Source organism: Xiphophorus hellerii, chromosome 12, assembly GCF_003331165.1.
Source record: "Xiphophorus hellerii strain 12219 chromosome 12, Xiphophorus_hellerii-4.1, whole genome shotgun sequence".
Lineage (NCBI taxonomy): Eukaryota > Metazoa > Chordata > Actinopteri > Cyprinodontiformes > Poeciliidae > Xiphophorus > Xiphophorus hellerii.
The window spans coordinates 16,372,964-16,385,991 of record NC_045683.1 but is presented as its reverse complement, the minus strand read 5'-3'; the positions used below and the strand labels follow the sequence as shown (position 1 = coordinate 16,385,991).

Sequence of the window (13,028 nt, the reverse complement as noted above, 5' to 3'; positions counted from 1 at the left end):
CACAGATCCTTAGAGACACACTGTCAACAGCCAGCCAGCTTGAACTGAGGAGGAGAAAAAGAAAAAGGTCCTTGACGTATATGAAGTGTGTGTTTCCTTGACAGACAATTGAGGGGCAGAAGAGCGGGAAGAGGGGCAGAAAGGTGGGAGTGGAAGAGAGACAGGGGAAGAGGTGATGAGGGTTGTGTCTCTGACATCACAAAGAAACTATTCCACATGTATGGTTTGCTCGCGAGCATTCATCACTGCGGTTAATGCCAAGCAGACAATACTTGGCCTCCAGGAAGCCCAGGACGTGAAGTCTCACCTGCACGCTGATTATAGAGGGGTGGTCATCTGGCACAAAGCCTGACTGGCTGTGAAGGTGCGCAATTATTATGAGAGTCAACCTACAGGAAGGGAGTAAATATGTGCTTCTGATGAAAGGGAACATGTGCTTACACCAAGTGAAACTTCAGGAGTGAAGGAATTGCAGCAGATCCAGAAAGGTTCAAAATAACAGCATTTGCAGATAAGCAGGTGACTCGATAAATTAGAAGATTATCAGGAATTCAAATCAATATATAACCCAATTTCTAATAAATTAAACATTACATAAGACTAATGAAAGAATACTTCAATACATAAATGTCATGTTATACCCCAGTCATAGCAAACACAATCATAGTAATAATGACTGCTGACTTGACACTTGCCCTGCAGTCATTTGCCCCACAAAAAAGAAAGAAAGAAAGAAAGACAAATTTATTTACTGGTAAAGAAATTGGCTGTTCAAAGAGTACTGTTTGCTAACAGTCTAATGGAAAGTTAAGTGGAAGGAAGAAGTGTGGTAGAAAATGACTCAGGCTCACCAACGTCTTAAGAAACGTTTGTACCCATCCTCATGGCATGGGTACAAACTGATTTTTCTTGCAGAAGAAGAAGATGGCTTTACTGCAAAAGAGTTGAAGGTGAATACCTCCCCAAATAGAAAATGTACAAAATAGAAAAGGGATTAAATGACCAACACCCTCAAGACCACATTTTCTTTTCTTTTATTTCCCATCTTGGCAGCTTAGGTGAACAGAATGGTGGGACAGGTTGCCTTACAGTGTCAGCCAACATTTGATGTACGAAAGGGGGCGTGCTTTAAAACACAAACTATCTTTACATTTAAGGAGTAAATGAAAGAGTTAAATGTTTCCATTTTTTCTGTGAGTGTTTACTTCCATATATGCAAAGAGAAAAGCCAAACTGGACATTAGGTGTGTAGTGGTGGATTATTGGAGGTACATGTTTCATGTCATTACCTGTCAATGATGACCGGATCAGAGGGCGTCTCATTGCGATTGCCACAACTTTTCTTCTCGCAGCAGCGGCTGAGTGGGTGGTTGAAAGAAAGAGAGAAAAAAGTCAGAAAATGAAACCAAACTGGCTATTATTTGTCTGGCCCATCAGCATCCACAGCCCCAGACAACGCTTCTCTGCGGTCGGCCAAAATCCAGAAACACACAAAGGAGGCATGAGAGGGGAGGGGAAGAATAGACAAAAGAAGAAAAGAGGAAGAAAAGGTACAACAACACACCCTACAAACAGTGAGAGACCATTCAAAAGTGAAAAGCCAGCCAGGCAATCTGTCACATTGATTCTGAAATCAAACTCAACCCCCATGCAGCTCCACTGCACACACACACACACACACCCTATCCCACAGCATCCTACCATTCGTCAGCGGTTCTGTCCGAGGAGCCTGCTGGCCAGCTCCCTCCTCCCCCCCCAACACACCTCCCTGTCCCCTTCACTGCATAACAAAAGTGCCCCCACCCCTAACCATCTGCCACCCCTACACCTCGCCTCAGCCCTCCCGTGTCCCAGCTTGGCCCTGCCCTTCCCCCCTCCGCCCCCCTGTCAGACGGCCTCACTCCCCAGCTGTGACGCTTGCCCTCTGCCTCCTCGGCTCTGTTATTAGCCAGCTGTGAGTCACATTCGGGCATCTGCTGGCCACACAATGGCAGAGCCCGGTCCGTCTCAGTTCCTATCTGCGTGTCCCAGGACCGCATCCTTTACCTCTCTGAATCCCAGGTCAGTGCCCCACTTCCAGACCACGCTCCCCATCCCTTTGACTTGTCCTCTTTCTTCACCTCATAACAATAAAATCGTCTTGGTCCTGATTCAAATTCAAGTTTTTAAATGCTAGTAAATCAGCGCTTTAACACTGCTTGCCAGAGTACTCTTGTCACACCATGTTCACACATGCCGTCTTGGCTAAAATATAACAGAGGGAGTTATAGTTCAATGAGCAGAGAGGAAACTGTTGCCCATTAATTGCTTGGTGCTGGTAGCTGAGTTCTGCCTGCAAAAAATCCTGGGTCAGAAAGAGAGGGGGCCCAAGAAGAAACAGGAGCTGGACCGGCGACCTGCTGCGATACAGCGGAAAGCAGCAGGGGGTCAGCACTGTAACAAGGATGATGACAGGCAGGGTAGACTTATAGTTTAACAACACCCCCATTTTTAAGAAAAAAAAGAGTCCCAAAAGCGCATTTCGTCAATGCTGGGAAAATCAGAGTGTAACAGAATAATGGATGTTTGGATTTAGTCCCGTTAGGCAAAAATTTCAACCACTGTATGTCACTCACCTGCACATAACCTCATGCGTGAGCAGAACTCTGCACATTTCTGGGTTCTTGTTCTGTCCCTCGTACGATATGGGCTGGGAAGAGGAAATAAAGACCAGCAGGACGGATTTAGTTTCATGTGGAAAAAGCTAAACTAATTTCTTTAGGATGAATTGGAATCCTTTCAGGAAGATTTAAAGAAAGTCTGCCAACCTGTTTGGTGACAGAGTCGATAAGTCGTGCGTAAAGATCTTGCTCTGTACGAACCCCTGTGAGAAAGAAAAGACAGGATGTGGATCTCATCATTAATGTTGCAACTTGTTCTGAGCAGGAGGAAATGGGAGAATTGTTACGCATGCAGATGATTTTCATTTGATAAATTGAGACCCATCAAGTCTGGATTTATTTTTAAAAATCACATCAATACCACAGTATGTCAGGGGCAGTCCTGAAATTCTCAAGAATGCTCTCAACACCCACTAAACGCTAAAAATAAAGTAACCAGATTTATGGGATACATTATTCTTTTTCAACCTTCCGACAGTCTCTCACCAAACAAAAAAAGTATTGAATTCAGTCCAGACAACTGAGGAGAACAAGCGTGGTGTGCAATCATATTTTTTCTGCAATGGTTTCTGAGGGAATTGAGTCATTTGATGTTTGATAAACATTTCTCATGTCCTACTTTAGGGCTGTAATTTACAGGATTCTCACGGATTTCATAGGATGTGCTCTTTATGGTTGTTTCTGTGTTGGCTTTGGGCTAGAAGTTGAGATGATTGACAAACATTTGTAAAACAATACAGAACATTGCAAAAGTATTCATAGTCCTTGAGCTTGTTCACATTTTGCTACATTTAGACCAGAAACTAATCCTTTGAAGGGAATGTTGCAGCTTTACCAACTCAAACAAGGAAGGAAAGAAAAACAAAGCAATACAAGAATTTAAAAGTTTGTTGGATTTTTTTTTTTTTTTGCAATCAAATGGAATTTGGTCAGAACTTTGACTAGGCAATTTTAATATGTGAATAGGCTTTGATTTAAACTATTGCATTGTCACTCTGGCTGTAAGCTCAGCGTCTTTGTCCCTCTGGAAGGTGAATCAGGTTTTTTTTTCCAGGCTCCGCCGTGTATTTGGCTCCATCTAGCTTCCGTTAAACCCTGCCCAGCTTTCCCACAGCATGATGTTGCCACCGCCATGCTTGAAAATGGGCATGATGATGTTCAGGTGTAATTTTCTTCTCATTTGACCCATGTTTCTCCTTTCACATGTTTGCTGGATCCATTTAATCTCTTCAGGCATACAGTAAACCAGACTTCTTAAGGCTTTCTTTCAACAAAGACCTTCTTCTTGCCTGTCTTTCGTAAAGGTTCATTGGTCTTCATGATGCAGCTAGTCTCCTCTGAGGTCTTCACAGAAAAGCTGAATTACACGCAGGTCGATTAAATGACTTCTGGAAATAGAACTGGGTTTTATTTGAGGATATTTGAGTAAAGAGGGACAATTACAAAAGTACACCACAGTTTTCTGGGGTTTTTTAATCAAATGATATCACTTTCCTTCACTTCCCAATCATTTGCTACTGGCGTTGGTCCACCTGAATAAAATTCCTTGATGCTTCTGGTCGCAAATTGACAAAATCTGAAAAGGTTCATAGCACCTATCTGCAACTACGACAACATTTAGAAACTTTTAGTTGAAACAGTGAAGCGCAGAATGGAAAGAAACACCATTTAATGATTTGCTGCATAAGAGAAGACAGTCACTGTTCATGTATTTTCTCTACAGAGACTTTTGAGAGTATTGCTTTTAAAAATGTGTTCCTCTCATCAAAGTCTCGATTGAGACGCCTTTGATATAGCTTTGTGGGGGAAGGAGAGGGGGAGGAGAGCATGTAGAGGAAGTGCTCTTGGCGTGCTCGCGTGTACATGTGGTGCGTTCGTCTCTGCGTGAACGGGGCTTCTCCAGAACTCGCCTTTTATCTTCTCTCCCATGGGTGCCACTGGGATGGCAGAGCAGGGGCAGCGGTGACTCATGGGAACCACAATTTTCTGTGCATCCCCTGATCTGATGTGAAGGAACTGTTGGGGGAGAAGGTGGGGGTTCGGATGGGGTGGCAACATTTATCTCATTTTCCTCTACTGGAGCCTAGAGGTAGCTGCTTAGAGGGCTTTAAAATCTTAGAAAAGACATATCAGGCAATGAGCTGCAGAGGGATTGGGGGTATGGCGGAGAGGTATGTGTCCCTCTAAACTCTTACGACTCTTGGTAGTGAGTCTAATATAACTTGTTATGGCAAAATTAAATCAAAATACAGAACAAGGAACTGATTTTTTTTTTTTGTCAACTCACCATTGCTGTAGAGGAGCTGTAGCTTGTAGTGAGTGCCGTTATTTGTCTTTTCTCCTGTCTGCTCCTTGGAAACAGGGAAAAATCACATAGAGGGAAGCACAATGCATGCCGATAAGTACACTGGGGTAGAGACATCTGCACATGGGCATCAGAGTTAAGCACCAAATTTATTAACATCCTAGAGCTTGCTCTTCTCCGTGGAGCATCTTCCAGATCAGAACCGTAGGCTCAAAGCTCATCATGCATATAAGCTGAGCACTTAACCTTCAGCTCAGGGCTCACTATAGAGACAGAACCATCATCTCTGATACAAGCATCCTGAAACAGAGAGATCTGACTGAACGTCGTTTCTGCTGCAAAGCAGGGGGAACATTTGTACATGCTCGTGTGTGTGCAGGAGGAAAATTGTGTTCCCCCCTGCTGTGTGTGAGCCCGAGCACCAGCGGACCTTGACATAAAAAACTTCTTTTCCACCATCCCTCCTTCGCCCAAGCTCTCACTTCTTCCCTGTTTGGCTCTTGTTCCGCCTCTTTCTTTCTCATCCTCTACCTCCACTGGTCTTTCTAAGTGGTCTCAAAGGAATGCTCTCTGGTCCAATAACCCAGGAGGGCCTGCATTTCGCAGAGATGAGCTCAGGAAAGGAGGAGAGCAAAAGGGGAAGTGAAAAAAAGAAACAGGCAAAACGAGGCAGTTGTAAAAGAAAAAGAAAAAAAAAGGGAAGAAGAAAGTGCAGGAATTAAGATGCATGAAGACGAACTCAGAGCCTAATATGAAGAGTGAGACTGCGACACAACAGGTGATAGATGGATGCCTGGCTTCATAAAGTTTTTGCAAATGCACTCAGAGGAGCATTTATTTTGCCATGCCATCGCTTTACTGCTGCATAATTGCGAGGCAAAAACAGATGCCAGGGTAACCATGCAGAAAATGAACTTCTCCCCTGTCATCATGTGAGTCGGCGCTGGCCTGTGTGGCACGACGAGCAGCACAGTGACAGCTTTCAGACCTGGCATTAGCACCGCTGCCAGCATGAATGACAGCACAAATATGTTTCGGCTTCACGTGGCAGGAAGATGTCCCCCTATTTACTCTTCTCAGGACGGCGCTGCAGGGGGTCCACTGCCCTCCACACAAAACACTAACATCCATCAGATGTGGTCAGAAGGATCGCTCCTTCATATCCAACTCTTCCTCTGCCACGAAACTCTTTCCTCATTTCGCTCGTGTCCGAGCTGAGAAATTTCAGACTCAACAACAAGCCCTTCCACTAAAGCACGGGGGGGCTTTAACGAAAAGACACTTTGATGATTAGTTCACTGTATATCATAACAGCAGCAAGCATGATTTGCATTTTAAAAAGTGGTGATATCCTCCTAATGAGGCGAGCTGCTAATTAGTCATTAGTTATTCTTTTTCAATCCCCCATCATCAGCTCATTGAGGGTGAAGCTCATGTAAACATGTAGCCGTCAGCTGTTCGATATGTTTGGCTGTACTCAGGATGGGGAAGATTAGGTTGAGCACCTGGTTAAAGTGAAATGTTGTCTGATTTTAAATGCATTATTATTATTATATATTTTTTGCATTGTATGTTTCTCTTCAAAGGAAGTGTTGGGATGAAAAAAAATTGGTTTTGAATTAATGTCATCCTGAGACAGTTATTAAGACAGAGAGGCATTCACCTTCTCATGCTCAACAAAGTCCACAAACGCCGTCCTCTCCACCTCCACAGGCTGGCCGTGTCTGTCATAGAGGGCCAGGACAAAGTGGAAAAAGTTGGACTTGCGAAGATTGGAAGGCGGCTGCTTCTCAAAGTGAGCTCTTGACAGGGCCACTCCACTGAGGACACAACAGGAAGAGACACAATCAGCTCTCAGGAATCATTGTGTCTAGTTTAACTCTTTGTTTGTGAGGCTGGTGCATTCTTCTTCAAATTAAAATGTGAAAAATAAATAAAAACTGGAAACACAATTCTGAGAAATATTGGAGTTTTTTGTGTAAAGATGTTTCAGATATTCTGTAAAAAAAAAAAAAATTTGAAAGGTAAAAAGTTTAGCTTTTTAGTGTTTATTTTTCTTTCTTTTTATTTTTAAGTCAAAAACATGCCTTTAATAAATAAATTATAGACCTTGTATAATTTGCTTCATTATTTGCAAAAATGTAAAGTCACATTATTTCAACTTATGTTCCTGTTTTGAAAAAAATCCTTCGTTTGCACTTAAATGTTAAAATTAAATACACTGACAACACTAACTTAACATAATATAGATTGAAAATAAAACGTAATATGAACGAAACAAAAAACACCTTTGACCTGGAGGACCATCTTATTAAAATCCAAAACATGAGAAATTAATTTTAAAAAGTAAAGGTTTTGAGCGTATCTCATTTTTGTCTCCATTCAGACATGAAACATTTATTTAAGTTCGACTTTTAAATGGTCCATTTACTTTAAAAAAAAATCTTTTAGTTCTTCTATTTGAGGAGAAGGTTGTTTCATGTAAAATACTTACATTTGATTTAAAGTCATCCTTGACAATTATCTTTATTGATAATGAGTTAAGCATTGCGCGTGTTTTAATAATATTTTTAGCTTAACAAAAATCCAACTTATAGCGCTGAATTGAACAAAAAAAAATCAACTTATTTTATTTCATTAAATAAAGCTGCAGCTTTGCTTCGTCTTTTTGCGACGTAACTTTCCTCTGTTGGAGTCAGGAAAACAAAATATGTGCGACAGAATAATAAGAAAACGTTTTAATCTCACTGTCTGCTGCTGCTGATAAAATTCAGTTTGCTCTTTTCGAAAAGTTTGAAATTGCTTAAGCGGTAAAAACGTTTTTGGTTCTTTTTGATAAAAAAAAAATTTAGCGAAATTGAGAAAACTGTGGAGTATAAGTTAAGTTTACATTTTAATTCAATACATAAAAATCTTTTTTGTTTTTTGTTTTTTCTTTGCATTAAAACGTTTGCGATAAATGTAGTTTTCATCCAAACTTGAACGTTTTGGACACGAAAAACCCTGTTGCGCATCAAACAAAAACCCAAATTTCAACCCTAAATCTAATTCACAACATTATCGCTCGTTGTGTCCTCTTCAAAAAGTTTATTTATTATAATGTGAGCTGCTGTTTTCATATTTTACAGCAAGTCCTTTCCTGTAATTTTCTGACTCTATTCTGACATCTACACTCCAAACTATTTCCTAACGTGTCATAAATTAAATTCTGCACAGTTCTGAGAGGCAAGAGTAGCGGGAAAAGTTGAGTTTCGTACTTTACCTTTGCGCTGCAACGTTCGCATCCACAACTCCAACATTACGCACCCACGACCGGACTGGATCCATCTCCTCTCCAAGAGTTCTCTCTTTTAATCCGCTCACGTCTCGTATTAGCTGCTCCTGGATCCCAAACATTTAAAGCCCTGTCCTGGTCGTTTGGATGACTTTTTGAAATTCTGTTATGATTTGGTTCGGACCGACAAGATGGCCTGGACAAGTTGAAGCACTTCAGTAACGAACAGAGGGTCCACTTCAGGGCGCCGCGCTCCCTCAAAAGCGCCGCAAAAGAAGCTTCCAGTGAGCTTTGGGGGAGAAAAATAAATAAATAAATGTCTGGTGCTGGTGTTATGACTCTTAACGGGGCTCAGTAGAAATCCGCACGGACTTTCTTTCATTCAAGGCTCAAAAGATGAATGTAGATATATGTCTCCACAGATTACAATCATTGTCCGAGCGCACATCTCGAGCAGGAGTGGGAGCGCAGCGGATCATCTGCTCCAACAGAGAGGATCAGACGGAGATGGAGATGTACTTTTAAAAAAAAAAAAGTAGATCTGCGCACAGAAAGTCTTCCTTTGTCACAAGGCCGGGTTGGATCAAAAACAGCTGATCCTGAGGCCAGTAGGCTTGGAGTGAGCCGCTGTCCTGGAGCATGAATGAGACCCTCCGCCGGGATGGAGCGTGGAGGAGGGGCCAAGTGCCATATGGGGGACCGATTGTTGAAATGGATGCTCTCATTGGTGTAAAGTGCATCCGTTGTTTGGACCGCTGCCAGATTCACTATCCAACCCGAGACTCTCACAACAAACTTTCACACAACAGTTCAACCAGGTTTGACTTTATTTATTTATTTAAAAAAGAGAAAAGCAAACTCTCAATGTTTGCATCACAGACACTTTTATATTTGGACAGAATAACTAACATTGAGATTTTGTATATTTATTCTGTGTTCAGCTATCACTGAAGAAATTGTGAGTATAGCTTTGCTTCAAAAAGCAAAATAAAATGTAAGTAAATTGTTGAGTGTCTGAATGTGTGTGTGTGTGTGTTTTTTTTAATGTAAGTAGCTTTGTGACATTTCAGATAAAAGTTCCTGCAGGGCAGTAGCACCAAAGTTGCACTAAAAAACAATCTGTAAGAATTAAGACAATAAAATCTTTGTAAGAATTTCATAAAGTTTAATTTAAGCAGTTTGTCAATGTTTTCAGTCTATCATGATAAGGTACAGGGTAAAGCTTCATTGACAACATCAATCAACATTTGCAGTTTATTAACTCTATTTGCTAGCAAGCAGCAGTTCCAAACTTGTCACTATTTCTAACAAGTATTCAGATCCCTCTTTTAAATTTATTTCTAACAAGTGACCAACAACAAATCTTACGACGCTTCCTGGTATTATTGGAGGCTTTTGGAGGCTTCTGATGTGGAGATACAAATCATTCTCTCAAAAAGAATAATTTGGGACATCTGTGCGTCCCTCAGATGTCCCAAAGTGCTCACATGTGGCCAAGTCCTCACAGCAGTCCTTCCTAGTTGCATTCAGAGCAGAAAATATTCACCCTGATCAGTGAGGCGACTTTAATTTTTGTCTGTTGTTTATGTTTCCAAACAATAGGGAGTGGGCGCCCCCCAGAGTTGTGCACATGGTTAAAAAATGAAGACAAAATAAGGTAGAGCAAAAAATGCTGAAGTTGGTTTCTGATTCAAGCTGTAATGTAAATTAATATTTTGTTTGTTTGTTTGATTGATTGTTTTCAAGAATCTGGGAAGCATTTCACCATCTCTGGTCAAAATTTGAAATACTTAAACTGGTTAGATCATAATTGGATAATTTTACTAATCTATAATGTTACCCTGCAACCTCGGATGGCTGAGGGTAATGTAGCAGATGATCTTCCCTCAACGTGTGATGCTGCGATATAGAAAAGACGAGACACACACGTTGAGCTCCTTTTAACTTCAAAAGGAAGATTTATTCTTCTTTTGATGACCGTACTCCATATACAACACTACATATACAATACTTCATATCAAATACTTCATATCAAATACTTCAGGTATCACTGTATAACTTCAACAAATAACCCTTCGATTCAGTACATTACAAATGACTGCAATATCCCTTTAAACCGAACGAGAATTATTTTAACTTGCTCCATCATGAATTTTATTGAATGACAAAATATTTTAGATAGCTTTTAATTATCCAAACCAATTAGCTTTGTTTTAACTCAAATATCTTGTCCCTTTTCCTCAGACCTTTTGTATTTTTAACTGTCAAAATAAAAATATATGGATTTGCTTTTAACTATTTTAATAGCTTTTACCATTTTTATTCTGCACAACATATACTCATTGAGTTTGACAACATTGTTTCTGTGTTATTGAAATAACCCATAAAGAAAAGACACCAGAAAAATGTATTTTACCGTTTCAAAAAGTGAAAAATACAATAAGTTCAAAATGAACTCAATCTCTAGTCCTTCAACTGTTTCTCAGCTAGCTCAACATATGTACAATGTTCGCTCGCATTAGCATTACTTAGCCTCCCGAAATACGTCCCGTTTTCTACACAATGTCAGTCCAAAGCTGTACAAAGTGACAAACCAGTTGACTCTCGAGTCAATAACCTCTTAATTCTTCGACACCACATTTATGCATCAAAATACATTTTTACTGACCTGCGATATAGAAAAGACGAGACACACGTTGAGGTCCTTTTAACTTCAACAGGAAGATTTATTCTTCTGGTTGTGCTCAATCTATCCTTGGTCACTAACGCGTCAGCGCCCCTAGCGGCCATGTGTAGCATTGCACGGACTAACTGAAATACTACAGAACTTATTACGATGAGAAATTAAAGATACAAAATAAAAAATTATGTTGGGGTGCCTATTTTCTTACTTCTTGGTTTTGTTTACTAACAACTTGTTTTTCACCCCTCTACATATACATAGCTTGAGATTCAGGAAACCTTAAGAAAAAACACACAAAAACTTATCAAAGTTTTCTGAAACTGAACAGAACAAGTTTGATAGGTCAAAGTGGGACTACCATAGTGACTTTCAAAACTTTTGCTCGGCACATTCACTTACATCACTTAAGTTTACCGTTTGCGCTGTTGCAAAAAGAGTTAAAGCTGAATTCAAACTATTTAGATCAAGATTAATAATCTTGGATGGTCGACTTTCCCCAGAAAAACCTCATGATTAGCAACAAGTTCCTCCTGGAAGAAGAAGCTTGTCTTGCACGGTGTTTAACTTGATAGCGTTTTGGGGATAGCTAAAGCTGGATGCAAGCTTAAATTCTTGTAATTCCACAAAAAAAAAAGTCTCTAATGAATTGAACCAATATTGAACATCACATTAACAAAGTGATCTTTTAATCAAATTTAAATAGATTTAATGGCTAATGTTCAACACCCTTCAAAACTAATTTTTTGCAGTGTAGCATCCTTTATGGCTAAAGAAAATCCTGTTTGGTCTTTTCATTCAAGTCAGCGTTTAACACAAGTGCGCTCTCGACAGGGGCGCGTCTCAGAGCAGCTCCACCGTCTGCTCCTTTGAACGCTGTGATTTCACTGAGGACACATCGCATCAGTGTCAGGGGAAACAATGGCCGTCTGGTTGCTCCATCAATCTGCAACAGCAGCGGTCAGGGCTGCGCTCCCTTTGGCGTTGGTTCCCCTGCCTGACAGAGCCCGAAATGAGTTCTTAATTAGCGCTGGGCACTCAGACATTTCCACCTCAAACGTGTAAAATTTTGTAAATTTAACTTTGCTTTTGAATTTGATGGGACTTTAGTAATACACCTATTTTACTTTGTGAAGCCAAACAAATACATAAAATAAAATAAAAAATTAAATCGTTCTGTTTGTTGCGGTTTTAAAAAAATTACAAACTTTTACTTTTTATATATTTCGACAATTTAGCTGATCTACACTTTTTCTGTTCAGTAGAAAGAACATTTTGCATATGCTGGACGGATTTGCAGCTGAAATTAATTTCCGCTTCCACTGGTCTGCTCATAAAAAGACTTTTTTTTTTTTTTCCTTGAATCCTGGTTCCTTGCCCCTTACCGGGACTATTGTCTCTATGTGGAGTTTGTAAGCCCGGACAATGAATGTAAATCTCCCCCCTTGGATCCCGCCTCAGCCCACCATCTGCCAGCGCGGGACAAAGTCAGATGTTCTCCCAATTATAAGCGCAGTCTCGGGGAATCCTGTGGACCAGTCGCCAGCCCTGTCGCCTTGTCCCTCAGCACACCTCTCTGTTTATGTGACTGACAGCCACACTTAACCCCAAAACCGTGAAAAATCTGCACATGATGACAAATCATGGCAGAAATTCCGGCACTGCGTGCTAAAATAACAGTAATGTGGGTTGGAAATGTATTTCATTTTTGGTTTTGTAAGTCATTGGGTCAGAAACCTTTATTTGCTATTGCCAAAAGAGATTTTATTTATATCATTACTTGCACAAAATTCATTATTGTATTAAAATTAAAGCAATACTTATTTAAGGTAAGGATTTATTAGATGTGAGCTGAAATCTTTGTCAAAGATCTAATTGGAATGAATAAAAAAATCTGTTCTGAATCTTGATTGAATATTTCTGTAAATGAATGGTGTCTCTTTCTTTGCCCTGACATTTGTTTTTGAAAGGTTGAGATATAAAGACTTATTTGAATTCAATTGGCCTCACTTAGACCTCAGTTAGAGAAGCAGAGAAATCACTTCATAAAAAAAGTTGTGGATCAAATAACAGTGTGTTCATGTAGGAGTAGCTTTGTTTCTTTGGGAG

At 40.3% G+C, this 13,028-nt stretch overlaps 1 protein-coding gene across 4 annotated transcripts in view; it reads right to left on the bottom strand.

Moving 5' to 3' along the window:
• Positions 1–9,049, bottom strand: part of ebf2 (EBF transcription factor 2) — a 38,774-nt gene extending 29,725 nt beyond the window's left edge. For 2 of the 4 annotated variants that reach the window (XM_032579750.1, XM_032579753.1), the window contains exons 1-6: positions 8,228–9,049; positions 6,629–6,785; positions 4,948–5,011; positions 2,808–2,863; positions 2,616–2,689; positions 1,290–1,358 (exon numbers count right to left, since the gene is read on the bottom strand). In XM_032579750.1, coding sequence (XP_032435641.1) covers positions 1,290–1,358; positions 2,616–2,689; positions 2,808–2,863; positions 4,948–5,011; positions 6,629–6,785; positions 8,228–8,361 — 554 coding nt within the window. In that variant the 5' untranslated portion in view covers positions 8,362–9,049. The remainder of the gene's footprint in view (positions 1–1,289; positions 1,359–2,615; positions 2,690–2,807; positions 2,864–4,947; positions 5,012–6,628; positions 6,786–8,227) is intronic. The other 2 variants (XM_032579751.1, XM_032579754.1) reach the window with 1 other exon arrangement.
• Between the last annotated feature and the right edge of the window lie 3,979 nt (positions 9,050–13,028).